Below are 16,663 nucleotides of genomic sequence, written 5' to 3' on the forward strand. Positions count from 1 at the left end.
CATTACCCCTGCTGCTTTTTTTATCCTTTCTCTTACATGAGCTGTATGATCTCCATTCGTCTGTAAGATATATCCCAAATATTTATACTCTTTGACTTCTTCGAACCTTATTCCTTTCCATCTCCCTGATCATTATTTCTTCCTTCCTCCTTCTTTTCTAAACCTCATTATCTTTGTCTTTTCTACATTAATAAGTATTCTCTAATCCTGTAATTACTCCCGCCATCCCTTCTTCATCCTCTGCCATCAACACTATGTCGTCTGTGTATGCCAGTGTATATATCTTTTCCTTCCCTATCCTAACTCCTCCCCAACCCTTTCTCCTCATTTCTTCTTCCAAGTCTGATATTAATAAATTAAATAAAAGTGGACTCAGAGGACACCCTTGTCTTACACCTCTCACCAACCAGAAATTATCTCCTACTTGCTCTCCTACCTTTACCCTGCTTCTTGTCTCCCTAAAAATTTCTGATACTCTCTTTATTAATCCTTCTCTTATTCCCTTCTTTACCATAACTCTGTCTATTTCGCCTCGGTCTAATGAGTCAAACACCGCCTTTAAGTCCACGAACATTGCTATCATTGCCCCTTTTAATTCTCTTATTTACTAGATAGTTCAGAACATAAATATTGTCCATTACCCCCATTCCTTTTCTATACCCTGTCTGATTCGGTGACTCGATCTTTTTTTCTTCAACTTCTATCTTCAATCTCTCCGACAAAATAGTTACATATACTTTATACAGTGTTGGCATCAACGTCACCCCCTATAATCTTTAACCTCCTCTCCCTTGCCTTTTTTTACTATTGGTATAACTACTCCTTCTTTCCATAACTCTGGCCACCCCTCTCCTCTCCATACTCTATTACACATTATCAATGCCCATTTCTCTAGTTCCTCGCCTCAATATTTCCATACTTCATTTGGAATCTCATCTATAACAGGTGCCTTTCCATCCTTCATTATTCCTGAAACTTTAACTATTTCTTCCCTTGAAATTTCTTCTTCCTCGTCTCTTTCTCTACCATATTTTCCTCCCTTTACAACTTTTCTCTCTACTCCTCCTAGCAAATCCAAAAAATATTTCTTTCATTCTATCATTTCAATATCTTGGTTTACTCTTTTTCTTCTTTTTCTTTCTCTATTTACTACCTTCCATGCCTCTTCTTCCGCCCTAGCCTTCTCCGCCTCTTCCTCAAAACTTTTATTCTCTTCCTCTTTCTTTTGATAACACCATTCAGTATACTCATTCTTTTTTTTCCTATACTCTTCCCCATTACTTTTTTCTTTTCTCCGCTTTCTTAATTCCTTTCTGACCTCCTTTTTTTCTCTTTGCAGTCCTCACCCCACTCACTTCTATTCCCCCCTTTACTAACTTCATTATTGTTTGTGCACTCTAATCCTATTTTTATTTCTCCTATCATTTTTTCCATCTCTTCGTCCACATTTCCCTCTCCCATTTTGATATTTCTTATTTTCTCTCTAAACTGTTCTTTCCCTTCCCTTGACCAATCTCCTTTTCCTACACTTTTTACATTTGCTCCCCTTTTACTCATATTGCTATTCCTTTTTTGTCCCTCTAATGTCACTATTAAGGGAAAGTGATCCGAATCAATATATTCTCCTACTTCTAGTTTCTTAACCTTCTCTCTTACCTCATCATCAACTAACACATAATCAATTACCGTTCCCCTTTCACTTCCTGAGCGTGTATATTCTCCTTTTTCATCCCCTTCTATATTCCCGTTCAAGATATACCATCCCAACTCCTCCAAGCTCTTCAACAACTTTCTTCCCTCGCCATTTAGTACCTTATCTTTGGATTTTCTTCCTTTTTCTTCTCCTCATTCCCTTCCTCCTCTGTCTCCTGTTCTCGCCTTGAAATCATCACCTATTATGATCCTAATCTCTTCTTTATTCTCTTCAATCATTTCCTTAATCTCCTCTGCTTTTTCCTGCATATCACCGTTCACATAAATCCCCACTACCTTCCACTTCTCTCCTCCCATCATAGCCTCTTCTACTATTACTCCTTCTTTTTCTTCATTCCTGTCTTTCTTATCTTTCCCTGTTATACATTCATTCCTTACTCCCATCACGATTCCTCCCATTGCCCTGCCCTTTTTATTCTTCCTCTTTGCATTTTGCACTTGCCATTTGTAACCACTTGGTAACCTTCCCCTTACTCTTTTCCATCCCTTTTCATCTAACCACGTCTCCATCATTATGACTACATCCCATTTTGTCAAATTTCTTATAAACTTCTTATCCTTTCTCTCTAATCCTGCTATATTCCAGTAACAAATCTTCCATTCTTCCCTACTTTCGTTTCTCATCTTTTTTTTCCTTCTTACTATTTCTTATTTTCCTATCTCCCGTTCCTTCCTCTTCTAGTTTCCTTGCACCTCATTTCTTACTATATCTTCCCTCTCTTCATCCCAATCCCACCATACTCCATCTATCTGAATTTCCCAATACTTGACCCATGTACTCTTTCCCTTTTTTCTTTCCTCTTCCGCTATTTTCCTTAATTTATACTTCATCTTCCTTTTTACCCATGTAAAATCATCCTCTATTCTCTCCGGACTACCATATAATAACCTCTTCTTTGTCATCACCTCCCTTTTATGTTCCTATTTCTTTAGTTTCACCAGTACCATTATCTACCCTCTTCTCACTTCCCTTTCTATATTTCGCATTTTCTCTATCACTACGTTAGCATCAATCCTTTTTAGTACTTCGTCCACCCCTTCCTTCAGCTCCTTCCCCTCTTATCTTATACCCTTTATTACTATGTTTAATTTTTTTTCTTCCCTCGCTTTCCTCTCTATTCTTTGTTCTATGTTTCTCAGCCTTTCTATCTCCTTATTCCCACTCTCGCCACTACCGTAATTTCCGTTCGAGCTTTCAAGTTTCTTCATCCTACCTCTTATCTCCTCTACCTTTGTATTATTAACTTCTTTCTGCTTCTCTAGTTTTTGCTCCAATGACTCCATCCTCTTTTCCAACTTTTTCCTGATTTCTTCCCATTTTTTTATTTCTTCCTTAACTTCAGCCATTTCCCGCATAATTTCCTTCTTTAATTCCTCTCCCGTTCTCTCCTGCTTTTCTTCATAAAACCCCATTACCTCTATCAACACTTCTATAATTTCCTTTAGCCTTTCTTCTTTCATCGACATTTCATTTACATCTCCGCTACCGTCAGCACCCTCCCTGTTATCGCTTTTCCCTACCAAACTTTGCATTTCCGGCGTTGATCTAAACATTTTCTGGTATTTTATACTCGCCCCGATATCTTCCTTCTCTTCACTGCTTTCCCTCTCCCCTCTCTTCCTTTTTATAAATGCTTCTATGGACCCTACGCTTTTTGCTCTTAATCTTTCCTTTTATATAGTTTTTTTATACTTCTCCCTTGCCTTCCTTTCCTTTATCTCTTTCGGCGTACTGAATACTTCCTGCTCTAATTCTGTTTCTTCCGAGGAGATACTCGCTCCACTAGCCATTAATCAAATTGAAATTTTCCCGCCTTCTATACTTCCCTGCCTCTATCGTCGCTGTCTGTTACCTGTCACGCTTTTCTTTGTCGCTACCCAACCCTGCTACTACCAATCCGTCAACACAGTCTTCCCACCCTGTCACAAATCTCCAAACAAACTTCCACACAAATCGGTCTCAATCCTCCAAAATATCTACCTCCCCTTTGCAATTTCACAATCCCTCAATTAGATCTCTCACCTCCACACCCTTTCACACCCTTCCACAATCCACTCACCTCAAATTTCACCACAAAATCAGAAAAACTCAGCATCAACAATTCCCACTACTTCACACTTTCATGCCGGAAACGGAAGTCAAAATTGAATTAGAATTAGTCACTTTTGACAGATTGAAATTTAGAGAGTAATATAGGGAATTTATGTTTGAACAGGATTTTTATTGCTAAAATTCACTTTTTATTAGTAAACTTGTTTAAACTATTTTTAGATTTTCCGTATTTATACATAATTATTGATTACAGATTTCATGAATAGTTTAATGTTATTTTTTCAGATACGAAATCACTGCGATCTAATGTATGTGAAAATGAGGACTGTATGCGAATAGGTAAGTGCCCAATAATATAGCTATAAATAAATGCATTTTTTTATATCAGTGTTATCCTTAATTATTTACTTTAATGATTCTTATAAGTATATTTATTGGGTTACATAGCTGCTAGTCTGAAAGAATCTATGGATACATCTGTAGATCCATGTGATGACTTCTACAAGTGAGTAAACTAGAAATGACCAAATTTACGTTGAATGTTTTCGTCTTGTGAAATGCACTGCTTCAGAGTGGCGCAATTATATATTATTTTATAAGGATCAATTTTAGAGTCAGCTAAGCCGTACGTCTATCACGGTTTAATAATATCTGATTTCAGACAAGCATCTAAACATTATTTAGGTTTCTAAAATTATTCTTTTATTTACTCATAACGTAATATAAGAATAGATGCTTAGTACTTTTTTAAATATTGCAACAACTTTAACTTAAAGGCGTTTGAAAATGCGTAATTTGAAGTGATTAATTGCGTTTGCATTCAATTTGTTACAGACTTTTAATTGAAAATTGTTTAACTTGGAAGAACAAGGATATTCTTAAAGCCGCACTTGAATTATATAACGGATTATAGGTCCTCTCCAAGACCTCCCCTCCCCCCCCTCCTTCCTACAAATTGTAACAAACAAAAGTAAAATAGTGTATATTTCAATGAAAAAAATTTTATTTAAAAAACTTATTTTAAACCCTTTCAACAAATAAAGATTTTCCAGTCATAAAACAGAAAAATGTCATCTAAATTGTTGACAGTTTAATTTAAAAGACGAATCTTCTGTTCAGAAATTAAATTTTCAACTAGAACACATGAATTTTTAGCAAAAAAATTAATTTTCAACAAAATAGTTAAATTTTTAACTAAAGACATAAAACATCATTCAAAGAAACATTTGTTTTCAACAGAGCAGTTACAATAGTTAAGCTTTCAGCCAAACAAAAGTGGTTAAACGAAAAATTTCAAAACAAAATTGTTAAATCCTCAAAATCAAAATATTACTTGTAAACAAAAAGTAATTTTTCCTACAAAGAGACTTGAATTTTTAACTCAAAAAGACGATTTAAACAAAAAAGTTTAATTTAAAAAAAATACTTTTTAACACAATTGTTGAATTTTTAAGTAAATGGTTGCATTTTTATCCAAGAAAGATGAAATTTCTGCTAAAACCGATGAATTTTCAAAACAAAAAGACAAATATGCAACAAAAATAGTTAGATTTTCGCCCAAAAAAGATTTCAGTTGACTTTTAACACCAAAATATAAATTTTTAGCAGCAAGTAAATTTTCCATAAAATAGTTCATTTTTTAGCAAAAAATAGTATTTACTATAAAACAGTTAAAAGTTCAACAAAAAAGTTGCATTTTTATCTAAAACAGATTTCAGTTTGTAATTTCAGTAAGAAAGTAACATTTCAGTCAGTTCTCTACGCATATACCTGAGTTTTGACACGATACATAAGAATGTTCAACAAAATAATTAATTTTTTTAACCAAAAAGTTGAATTTTTTACTAAAAAAAATGAAATTTATGCTACAACCGATAAAATTTTGATACAAATTTTAAAAAAAATAGACAACCAAAAAAAGATTTCAGTTTGACTTTACAAAAGCAAAATATTAATTTGAAACAAAAAGTAGATTTTTTACGAAAATAGTTGAATTTTGAACCAAAAAACACGAATTTTCAACTAAACAATTTAATATTCAAACAAATAGCATAACTTTTTAAGAAACTTTTAGAATTTTAAAACAAATAATCCAATTTATAACAAAAAAGATATTCTTCACGAGGAAGCAGCTTCAAAAAGATATAAATGCAAGACAAATAATTCACTAACAAGAATATTATATTAGCGTTACCACAAAACTTCATTAAAAAAAATGTCCTAATTTTTCTCTGACCAATTTTTCATTTTCCCTGAAATTTTGTAACTGTTATAACTCTGGTAAATTTTGGTTTTATAGAAAAAAGTCATAAGGATAAATTGTTCGTCAGATTGAATACTATGAATATCCGTGAGACAATATTTGAATTTTGAAAAGAAGTGGTATTAAAAATGTTCAAGATATGCTCACTTTTTGAATTTTTATCCAAAATGGTTGGCTAACGAACTTGAACTTTATTTTAAGACACTAAAATAGTATGCCAAAGGCCAATCCAATCTGTCAATTCTTTAGAAAGTTATTTTGCTGACAAACTAAAAATCTACAGACACACACAGACAGACAGACACATTCGTAAAAACATGTTTTTCGGATTCAGGGAGCCTCGAAACGTGGACATTTGACAAACACTAGGGGGGTCAAATTTTACACAAATCTAATACCTTCTCTTGATGAGAATGTAAAAATTAAAATTAAAATTGAAAAATGTCGAATTCAATCTGCTTGACAGTTACTTATTTGTATAGAAATTCTCTCACTTTTGACAGATTTTTTTGGCTAAATGTCTTAATTTTCTCTGATCAATAAAGTTCGCTGAAAATTTTTTAAATTGTTGTTGGCTAGATTGGTTTTTTTCCCACCGGGTTTTTTGGCATGTAAATTTAAATTCACATTAAAATGTACAATTACTTCGAGTTATTTGTTGCATTTCCGAATTTACCAAAATTACGTACATAGATGAAGACCCCCCTCCCCCCACCTCCTAGCTGTTAAGTAAGTTATGTATAGTCCCTGATAGGGAATTGTACAAATAGTTGTAACATTCATTCAATTAATTGACCAGTTTGAATTTAGTGAATAAACGAATGATTAATATTTCCATTAGTGCAGGATATCTTCCGATAAAATATTTCTCTTGGGAATTGAGAAATAGATGTTAGTTTGTGCATAAGTGAAAGTATTTATGCAATATAATGTTATGCAATGCATATAGAATCGGTGGTAGTGATAATTCGATACATAAGTATGTAACTAGTGACTGTAAGCGTCTTAGCCTTTAATTAATTTAGAATAAAGCCAGAAGTAACTTCCTTGTTGGTATGTAGTATGTACAATGTATGTAACATGTAGATTGCATGAAAAATGAGTGCAAGTTTAAGATAACGTCTCTGTATGCAGGTACGCTTGCGGTAGATGGCCTCAATCACATCCATTACCTGAGAGCAGTTTAACGAATTCCTGGTTCAGTGAAAGAAGCAATCGAGTAACAAGAGTGATTAGGGACTTGTTACGCGAGAATTCCACGGCTCACGTTCCTTGGGCTGTCAGGCAGGCGAAGACGTTGTATCAAAGTTGCATGGATTTAGGTCAGTTTCTTAGAAAATAATACGGTTCTGAGAAAATTACGCTCTCATTTTAAATAATATCCTGATTTACATGTAAAGATTTTATAGCACAGGTGTTACACTGCAATATCCTATATTTACTCTTTAACCCAAGCGGAAAAAAAACTCTGGTAACCCGCTAGACCGCTTGGTTGTGCGAAATGGTCGAGGGGGAATTCACTCTTGTATTACTCCGTAAACTTTACGTGTCATAACGCGTAATAATGTGTAATTACGCGTAATTTTATGAAAAAAATGAGTCAGTCCTTTTTTCTCTAAGGCCTAAACGCCCCGCTGGAAGTAAAAGGATACTATCTTTTTGAATGATTTTTAATCCATCTTTTACAATACCGACTTTTCTATCTTATCCTATCCTTCATTTATTTTCGTCAATCCTTTTCTATCTCTCTGTCAATCTAGATTAACTTCTAATTATTTCAATCTCCTCTCATTTACCTCTTCCTATTCTGCGTTTATCGACTTCTATCATTTTCTATTTCTTTGTCAATATAAATTCACGTCAACTTTTTTCAATACCGCCTGTTCTATCTCATCCTATCCATTGTCTATCAATGCCTATCATTTTCTAGCTCTTTTCGTGAATCGAAATTCACATACATCTTTTTCGATCCTTTCTTCTCTATGTGACCCTATCCTTTATCTACCAACGTAAAAATTTACTATCAATCTGTCAATCCGAGTTTATGTTTATAATTTTTTAATCTCTTCTTTTCTATTTTACCCAAACCTTTATTTATCTACGTCCATATTTTCTATCAATTTTTTCATCTGAATTCATGTCTATTTGTTTCAATACCCTCTTCTTATCTCATCGCATCCTTTATATATCCACGTTAATGTTTTTCTATCTCTCTGTCAATCTAAATTCCCGACTATCATTTTTAATACCCTCTTCTCTATCTTACCACATCCTCTATTTATCTCATCCTATCCTTTATTAATCCACGTAAATATTTTTCTATCTCTCGGAAAATCTGAATTTTCCTCCTACCTTTTTAATCCCCTCTTCTCTGTCTGATAGTATTCTACATATATCAACGTCTATTTTTCTATATTTCTTCGTCTATCTAAATTCACGTTTTTTTCAATACGCTCTTCTCTATCCGACCATATCTTCTACAATTTCCTCTTCTCTATTTTATCCTATCTTGTGGCTATCAATCTCTATCTTTTTTCTCTATCTCTTTTTGTTAATCTTAATTCATAGCTATCGTTTTCAAATCTCTCTTCTCTATCTGACCCTTTCCTTTATTTGTGAACGTCAAAATTTTACCATCCCTCTGTCAATTTGAATTTCCCACCATCTTTTACAATCCCCTCTTTTCTACCTCATCCTATCCTTCATCTGTTAGCGTCAATATTTTCATATCTATTTTGCTATCTAGCTTTACGTCTATCTTTTTCAATCTTCTCTTCTCTATCTTATTATATCCTTTATCCATCTTCATCAACATTTTTCTCTCTCCCCCCCCCCTCTCTCTCTCTCTCTCTCAATGGAAATTTCCGTCTATCTTTTACAATCTCCTTTTCTTTATCTGATCCTATACTACCTCTACGAACTTCTATCTTTTTCTATCTCTTTCATAATCTAAATTAATGTCTATCTTTTTTAATGCTCTCTTCTTTATTCGATCCTATCCTTTATACATCCCCGTCAAATTAAAGGTTTTGCTGATAGGTAGCTGACCGAAAATTTAACTAGGAATTGAATTCAGTCTTTGGGCCTATATATAAATAAACCTAAAGTGTGTATATAAGGCTTCAAGCATGTATCAACGTCAAATTAATTCTTTGTATAAATTCCCTCAATTTTCGATGGGTCTCCGAATTTCGAGAAATAGAAAATGATAAGAGTACTCAATCGCGGAAGATAAACAAATACTTTAATTTATATTAAAGAGATAGAATGAAGTAAAGAAAAATAAAAGGGCTCTCGGGTGCGAAATATAGAAAAATTGCCTACTACAGGCTAGGCTACAACCAAGTGCACTATGGGGAGACTTGCATTTTGAAGTGGAATCCGAACCACCAGAATCTCGGTAAAATTACATAGAAAAATGTTCAGAGGTATCGGCTCAAGGATCTTACGGATCTTACAGTTTTTAAAAATTCTTTGTATTAAAATTTGAAGGTCCTCAAACTCCTTGATGGTTCACTTTTATTTTTTTGCAACAATGTATCCACAAACATACTTACATAAATGTATAGCAACTTCAAAAATATGATATATAATCTGAATGAGAATTGCTTGAACAAACTCGCTATTGATTATTATAATTAATTCAGATATACTCAAGAAACATGAATAATTAAATGAATGTGCAAGCTGTTATGAACAATTTTTATATAAACAAATACTTAAGTATAGTGCTCACATTTTTTACATACGAAATCCTCACCTTAGGTGCTTTACATTTTGCCTTTACATTGAATGCCTTATAATTGAAATAGTTTTCAGCTACTTTGTTTTAAATTATTTTGTTGTTGTTGAAAACTAATGTTTTAAAATTAAAATGTTAATATTTCATTTTTATTGAAAATTGATCCTTTTTGGCTGGTAATCCATGTTAACAACTTGGTTGAAAATTAAACCTGGTTGTTAAAAATTCATTTCTTAGTTGTGATGCATAATTTTAGTTGAAATTTAAACAATTTTTGTGTGGAAATTTAACGATTTTGTTGAAAATAAAAAATGTTTCATTATAAAATCCTAATCGTTTCTTATTACTACTTTATTGAACGTTTTTTTCCCTAAACAATTAATCTTGTCAATTAAAACTGAATTTATTCCATTTTTGGTTAGAAGTTTCCCTTTTTTGGTTGAAAATTTGACTATTTGATTATAAATGAATAAACGTACAAAATTTAACAATACTTGAAAATGTAAATTTTAATTTAAAATCCACCTGTTTTATTGAGAAGGGTATTTAATTAATATAAAGAAGAGGCTCTTTATACACCTGGGCTATAAAAAAATGTCAACTAAAGAACAACCATTTTTCAATAAAATAGTTAAATTTTCAACTATACTAAAGAATCCTGCACAAAGAAATGACTTTTTAACAATATTGTTGAATTTTCTAAAAAGTATATTAGTTTTTAACTAAATAGTAAAAGTTTCAATCAAAAACATTTATTTTCTACCAAAAAAGACGAATTTATAACAGCACGCATGATTTTTAACCCAATTAGTGGAACTCTTAACTAAAGAAGAAAACATTTTTATCAAAAATAGAAATTTTACAATGGAATATTAATTTTTGCACTAAAAAAGATGAATATTTTATTGAATTTTCAACAAAATAGTTTATTTTTTAAAGAAAGGATCAATTTAAAAATAAAAACATTAATTTTCTACAATGGAAAGAACGAAATTTGAATAGAATACATGCATGTTTAACTAACAACGACAAATATTCATCAAAGATGACATAGTTCAATATTCAGCTGAAAAAATTAATTTTTGAATAAGAATACGAATTTTCAAGAAAATATTAAATTTCTAACCGAATAATTTCGATTTGAAAACAAGAATCTTCAACTAGGAAAGTTAGTTCAAATAAAGTGATTCAACTCTTAATCAAGGAGTTGAATTTTCAACAAAAAATTTTTTTAAAAAATATTATAGTTAAATTCTAAACGAAAGAAATACATTTTTGACAAAAAGAATTCAATTTTCTACCCAAAAAGACTATTTTTGATAAAAAAGTTAAATTTGAACAAAAAATGACTATTTATCGTAGTAGTTTGTATTTCCTATCAATTGGATTAATTTTTTACTGAAGCGTTGAATTTTTGAGCAAAATGATATATTTTTAACGAAGAAGATTAATTTTATATCGAAAACGATAAATTTTCAAGTAAATACATTAATTTTCAATGAAAAAAGACAAATTTCAAAATGAACATCTCATGTTTAAAATTTGAATTAACAAAATTAATTAACAAAAAAATGCCAACAAAATAATTGAAAAACATTTGGGTTTCCTAGGTAAATTACTTCGATGACATAAATTACATAAAATTACCTAGATTAAAAGTAGATTGCGTTGGATTATAATTTATATATGGGTTTCCATTATTAATTGGATTATTTCGATTTATTTGGATTACAAATAAATTACTCTAAATTTCAAGGGTTTTACGTTGGATAAAAACAGAGTTGCAAGTGCATGACCGAAGATTACCAGATTACATGGAATTATCAGCTCAGATAATAGAGCGGTCCAGCGGATTACTAGAGTTGTTTAAAAAAATTAAAATCTGTTAATATGTTCTATTCTCTGCTTTTATTTAAAGATTCAAATTTAAAGAAATCCTATAGGTTAAAAATTATGGTTAATTTTTAATATGTCGCGTCTTCTTGGATTGAGTTGAATGCACAAACAATTTTTTCCGAAAAATCGAAATGATAACATGTTTCCTTTGCTCAAGCCTAAAAAGTTTGAGGTTTGACACATCCAACTTTTTCTAATATTGTTCATATGAATCAATCTAAAAATACGTGTTTCTTCTCAATTTTTCAAAAATTCTAAATACGGCAAATAACTTGTTTGAATTGTTTATTTGTTATCATTGTTCGCTGGAGAAAAAAAATGTATATACACACAATTCTTTATGATTTTTGAACCAATAGGACATATATGTTTTTAAATGTTAAAAATTTTAAATCTTTAAATAAAAAAAGAGAACAGAGGATATTTACTAAATTCCAAATTTCTTTGTCCTTTTTTTGGATGCCAATCCTCAATTTTTTCACTCTGCTCAAACGATTCTATTAACATGAGCATTTTAACTTTGCTCTGATGTAATGTATTAAAGGTTCTGAAGACCTGGGCTCAAATCCAAGTAGGACCAGTGACGAATTTTGTTTACAGCTTAAAAACAAAAATCAATATGTGAAAAAATATTTATTTGAGGCAATGTAAGGAAAAACAACTTTCATCAATTACAATTATTATTATATTTTTTGTTTAAAAATTCCCATTTTTGATGTAAAACAAGATTGTAAACTTAAATTGTTCAAAGCCTATGAATGTTCTTTGGAACCTAATGACTTTTAAATACAACTTCATTTTCCGATAAAAACACTGCTATAGTCAAACCTAACTATTTTTGTTAAAAATAGAAATTCTAGGAGAAACACAACAACATAATCTAAAATTGTTGAGAAATTGTAAATATACTTTGAGTTCTAATAGTTTTTGGTTATTATAAATACCAATTTACGACAAAAAATACTAACATGACAGTGAATTCTTTAGAATGTTAAATCTTCTTTGACATCCATTGATCATTAACTAATCCATTTTTGAGGGAAAAAACTAAGAATATAACTATAAAATTTGTAATTTAAAAAAATAAATAATATAAAAAGACGAGAGTTTAAAAGCTGTCGTACTTTCATTCCTCCTTTTCTATTTTTTCAAATTATGAGTGAAAGCTGTTGCATCTCATTTTGAATCATGATCATTTTAATTGTCCTTCATTTTTTTCGTGCCTCAAAACAGTGTATTATTGACTATATAAAATAAAATAAATTTGATTTCAGAATCTTTGAATGCTTTGGGCCTCATGCCTTTATTAAGTTTGTTGGAAGAGTTAGACTTGCCTCAAATTCCTGCAGCTTTCACGCAAAATACCACAGATTTTGTTCGGCAAATGGCAAGAGTCAAGCGCGTCCTTGGAAAGGATGTATTTTTTGGCTTGGATGTATATCCTGATCCTAGGAATAGAACTAGGAATGTGATGATTCTGGATATTCCAACCATAGAGACTCCATTTCCAAAGTAGGTTAATTTTTTTTTATAAACTAAATATTATGGTGGGTCAAAAAGATCAAGAAATCAAAAACATTCTAAAACGGAAAAGTTTTATTTTATGTCAAAGTTTAAATAAATCGATCAATAACCTTGAGGTTGCGCGGGTACAAAACAAGATCCGAAAATTCATTCTCATATTTTTACAGGCCTCAAAATCACGCTAATAATACTTTATTATACTTTTCAGAACTATTGCAGCCTTTACTCCTCCTCCACTTCTCTTCCTCAGCCATCACTTTCCCCTCCTACTCACCCACAATACTGTACTAGCCCTTTCCATTCTTTTCCTCGCAACCACTACTGTCCCCACTACCATTTCCCCTCGCTTCGTTTCCTTCCTTACTTCTCAATTACGCTCCCTCATTTACCATACTCTCCTTATTTTTTCTCAGTATTCCTACATCCTCTCATGTCCTATTACTCCCCTCCCCTAATTGGCATTGCTTCCACACACCCCTCACTTTCCTAACCATAATTTCTACTCATTTCCGCTACACTATTATTCCCTACTATCCCTTTCCTCATTTCCCCTGTAATTTCTCTCTTACCTTCCTTCAGGTTCACTAGTTTCCAGCCCCTCATCTCTCTCCTTATTTCTCCTACTTCCCAACTCCTCATTACCATACTTTCCACCACACATTTTTTCTCACTTTTCCTACTTCCCTTCCCTCATTTCCACTATCTTCTCCCTCATTTTCCCTCACATTCCCTACTTCCCTTCTCTAATATCCCTTACTTCCTCATCTCTAATTTCGGTACATTTTATTTTTTTACTTTGCCCTTAAATATGTTTCCAAACTTCGTAGCTAGATTGGATAAAATAATATATTCGCTATCGAAAAAGTCGAAACGTCCAAATATTTCTTAAAAATTCGGTTTGATGGTAAAAAAACTGGTTTTTTTTACAATGAAAATATAACTATTTAATTTCATGTTAAAAACTAATCTATTTTAGTAAAAAATATATGCATATTGTTAAAAATTCGTCTTCTTCGGCAGAAGATTAATCTTATTGGTAAAAATGCATGTTTTTCGTTAAAAACTGAACTATTTGGTTGAAACTTAATCTACTTTAATGATAATTAAACAATTTTGTTCAAAAATATATTTTTTGGCTGAAAAGTCAACTATTTCGTGGAAAAATCTCTTTTTTTCGTTAAGGATTCCAATATTTTGTTAAAAATTTATCTTTTTAGTTCAATTTGACTATTTTTAACTTAAAAGTAAAACTATTTTTGGTTGCAATATCAACTATTACATTTTTTAAATTAATTTTTTCTGAAAAAAATCTTTAAATTCTTTGTAATATTACATTTTTCATAGAGAATTAATATCTTTTGGTTACCAATTATATTCTTTATTAAAAATTCAACAATTTAGTTAAAAAAATATTTTGGTTCAAGGTTCGTAATTTCATTCAAAAATTCGTCTGCTTGGTAAACAATTGAACTATTCTGTTGGAAAATTATTGTTTTTCGTTTGAAAATTCATTTGGTTAAAAATTTCTGTCTTTTAGTTGAAAATTAAACTATTTCGTTGAAAAGTAATGTATTTTGTTGAGAAATGGAATTTTTCAGTAGTCTCTTTTTCAGTTGAACTTCACTGTCTTTCACTTAAAAGTAAAACATTTTTTGGTTGAAATATCAACCATGACATTTTTTAAAAATAAATTTTTGTCTGAAAAAAGATCTTTAAATTCTTTTTAATATTAAATCCTGCTGAAAAATTATTTTTGTTGTTGAAAATTAATTTTGGAACTGAAAATTTAACTGTTTAATATTTGGTGGAAATTCCATCCAATTTAGTTGAAAATTTAATTACATGATTAAAAATTTGTGTCGTTTAGTTAAAAATTAAACTATTTCGTTGAAAATAATCTTCTTGGTTGATGATTCATGCTTTTGGATGGAAATTGAACTATTTGATTAAAAATTAATATATTTTTTGTGAATTTAATAATTTTTTTAAAAAGTTATCTTTTTGGTTAAAAATTCACTAAAGTTTACTTTAGGCCGAATAATTCGAAGTAATCTGGGATAATCAATAGTAATTCTGTATTTATATAGGTAATCCAGGGAAATCTCATATAATCTAAAATAGTTTCCAAGTTACATTTGATTAAAAAATATAAAAAGATATTTATGTCTTGAATTATTTAAAAATTATTGATTTTGTGAATCGAAATGGTTTTTGCAGCTTATTTTGTTTATATTTTTGTTTCAAACACTAATCGTTCATTTATTTGCAGTGACAAAGAATTACAAAAACGATTGCACAAATGGAAAAAGCACATGCGAAATTTGGAGGAGGAACTTGACGAGGAGGAAATTGTTTCAGCTTCAATAGAAAGAAATTATATGATAGATGTTATGAAAGAAGTTCTTAGTAATGGAACTGTTGAATATGGGTCTTGTAAATTGAAGAAATCGTCTTCCTTTTCACGTGAACAAGAAGTAAGCACAGTCGTCAATGATATTTATGAGCTGAGCGGGGTATTTTTTCGCGTAAGTGATTAGTTTGTTATCAATTTTAATTATTTATCAATTATATATTGGATCAGAGTGGCCACATGTTAAGGAAAAGTTGGAAATCAGAGAAAATTCATAGATTTTGAGAAAAATGGAAAAAGACAGGGGAGTAGTTAAGTAACTGTCAAGAATAATCAGGGTTGCGGTGTAGTCACTTTAGGGTACCTTTCTTTCTCCAAGGAGGCGTGGTGAGGAGGATTGATGAAAGGTGATTTGAATGACTAAATAGGCTACGAAAGTAAGTTTAAAGAAATTTGTAAGGGCTTTACATAATTTTAAGGGATTTCAAAACATTTCAAAGGATTTCAAAAGATTTCAAAGGATTTCAAAGGATTTCAAAGGATTTAAAAGACTCCAAAAGATTTTAAATATTTTAGGATACCTTAAAATATTCTAAGGCAGTTACAAGAGGGTTGAAAATTTACAAGAAATTTCGAAGGAATACAATGATTTGGAGGGACTTTTTTCAATAATTTTAAGGGACTTTAAAAGATCTCAAGGTGTTTTGATATATTTTCCAGGATTTCAGAAAATATTATTAGATTCCATATAATTTTATGGAATTTTATAATTTTTGAGCAGATGTTAAAGAATTTATTTACAAAAATTAAGGGAATCCATTGGATTTACATTATTTCAAGGCATTTCATTATATTTAAAAGAATTAAAATATTTTAACATATTTTTTAAGATTCCTTAAATTTTTAATTGACTTTAATAATCTAAAGTGATTTCATAAAATTTGAAACATTTTAGCGTATTTTAAATAATTTGAAGGAATTTTCAAGACTTAAAAAAAGTGTTGAATATTTTTTGAGAAATTCCAAGGAATTTTCTAAAGCTTTACAAAATTTTAAGGGATTTCAAAAGATTTGATAGTTTCTGGAATATATTAGATTTTTTCAAAAGATTCCAAGGTATTT

At 30.7% G+C, this 16,663-nt stretch overlaps 1 protein-coding gene across 1 annotated transcript in view; it reads left to right on the forward strand.

Moving 5' to 3' along the window:
• The window catches only part of LOC117167521 (endothelin-converting enzyme homolog), a 44,664-nt gene that overhangs the window by 8,002 nt on the left and 19,999 nt on the right, over positions 1 to 16,663 (forward strand). Inside the window, exons 4-8 of the mRNA XM_033352523.1 lie at positions 4,052 to 4,105; positions 4,214 to 4,271; positions 7,164 to 7,351; positions 12,942 to 13,179; positions 15,461 to 15,716. Coding sequence (XP_033208414.1) covers positions 4,052 to 4,105; positions 4,214 to 4,271; positions 7,164 to 7,351; positions 12,942 to 13,179; positions 15,461 to 15,716 — 794 coding nt within the window. The remainder of the gene's footprint in view (positions 1 to 4,051; positions 4,106 to 4,213; positions 4,272 to 7,163; positions 7,352 to 12,941; positions 13,180 to 15,460; positions 15,717 to 16,663) is intronic.

Source organism: Belonocnema kinseyi, chromosome 2, assembly GCF_010883055.1.
Source record: "Belonocnema kinseyi isolate 2016_QV_RU_SX_M_011 chromosome 2, B_treatae_v1, whole genome shotgun sequence".
Lineage (NCBI taxonomy): Eukaryota > Metazoa > Arthropoda > Insecta > Hymenoptera > Cynipidae > Belonocnema > Belonocnema kinseyi.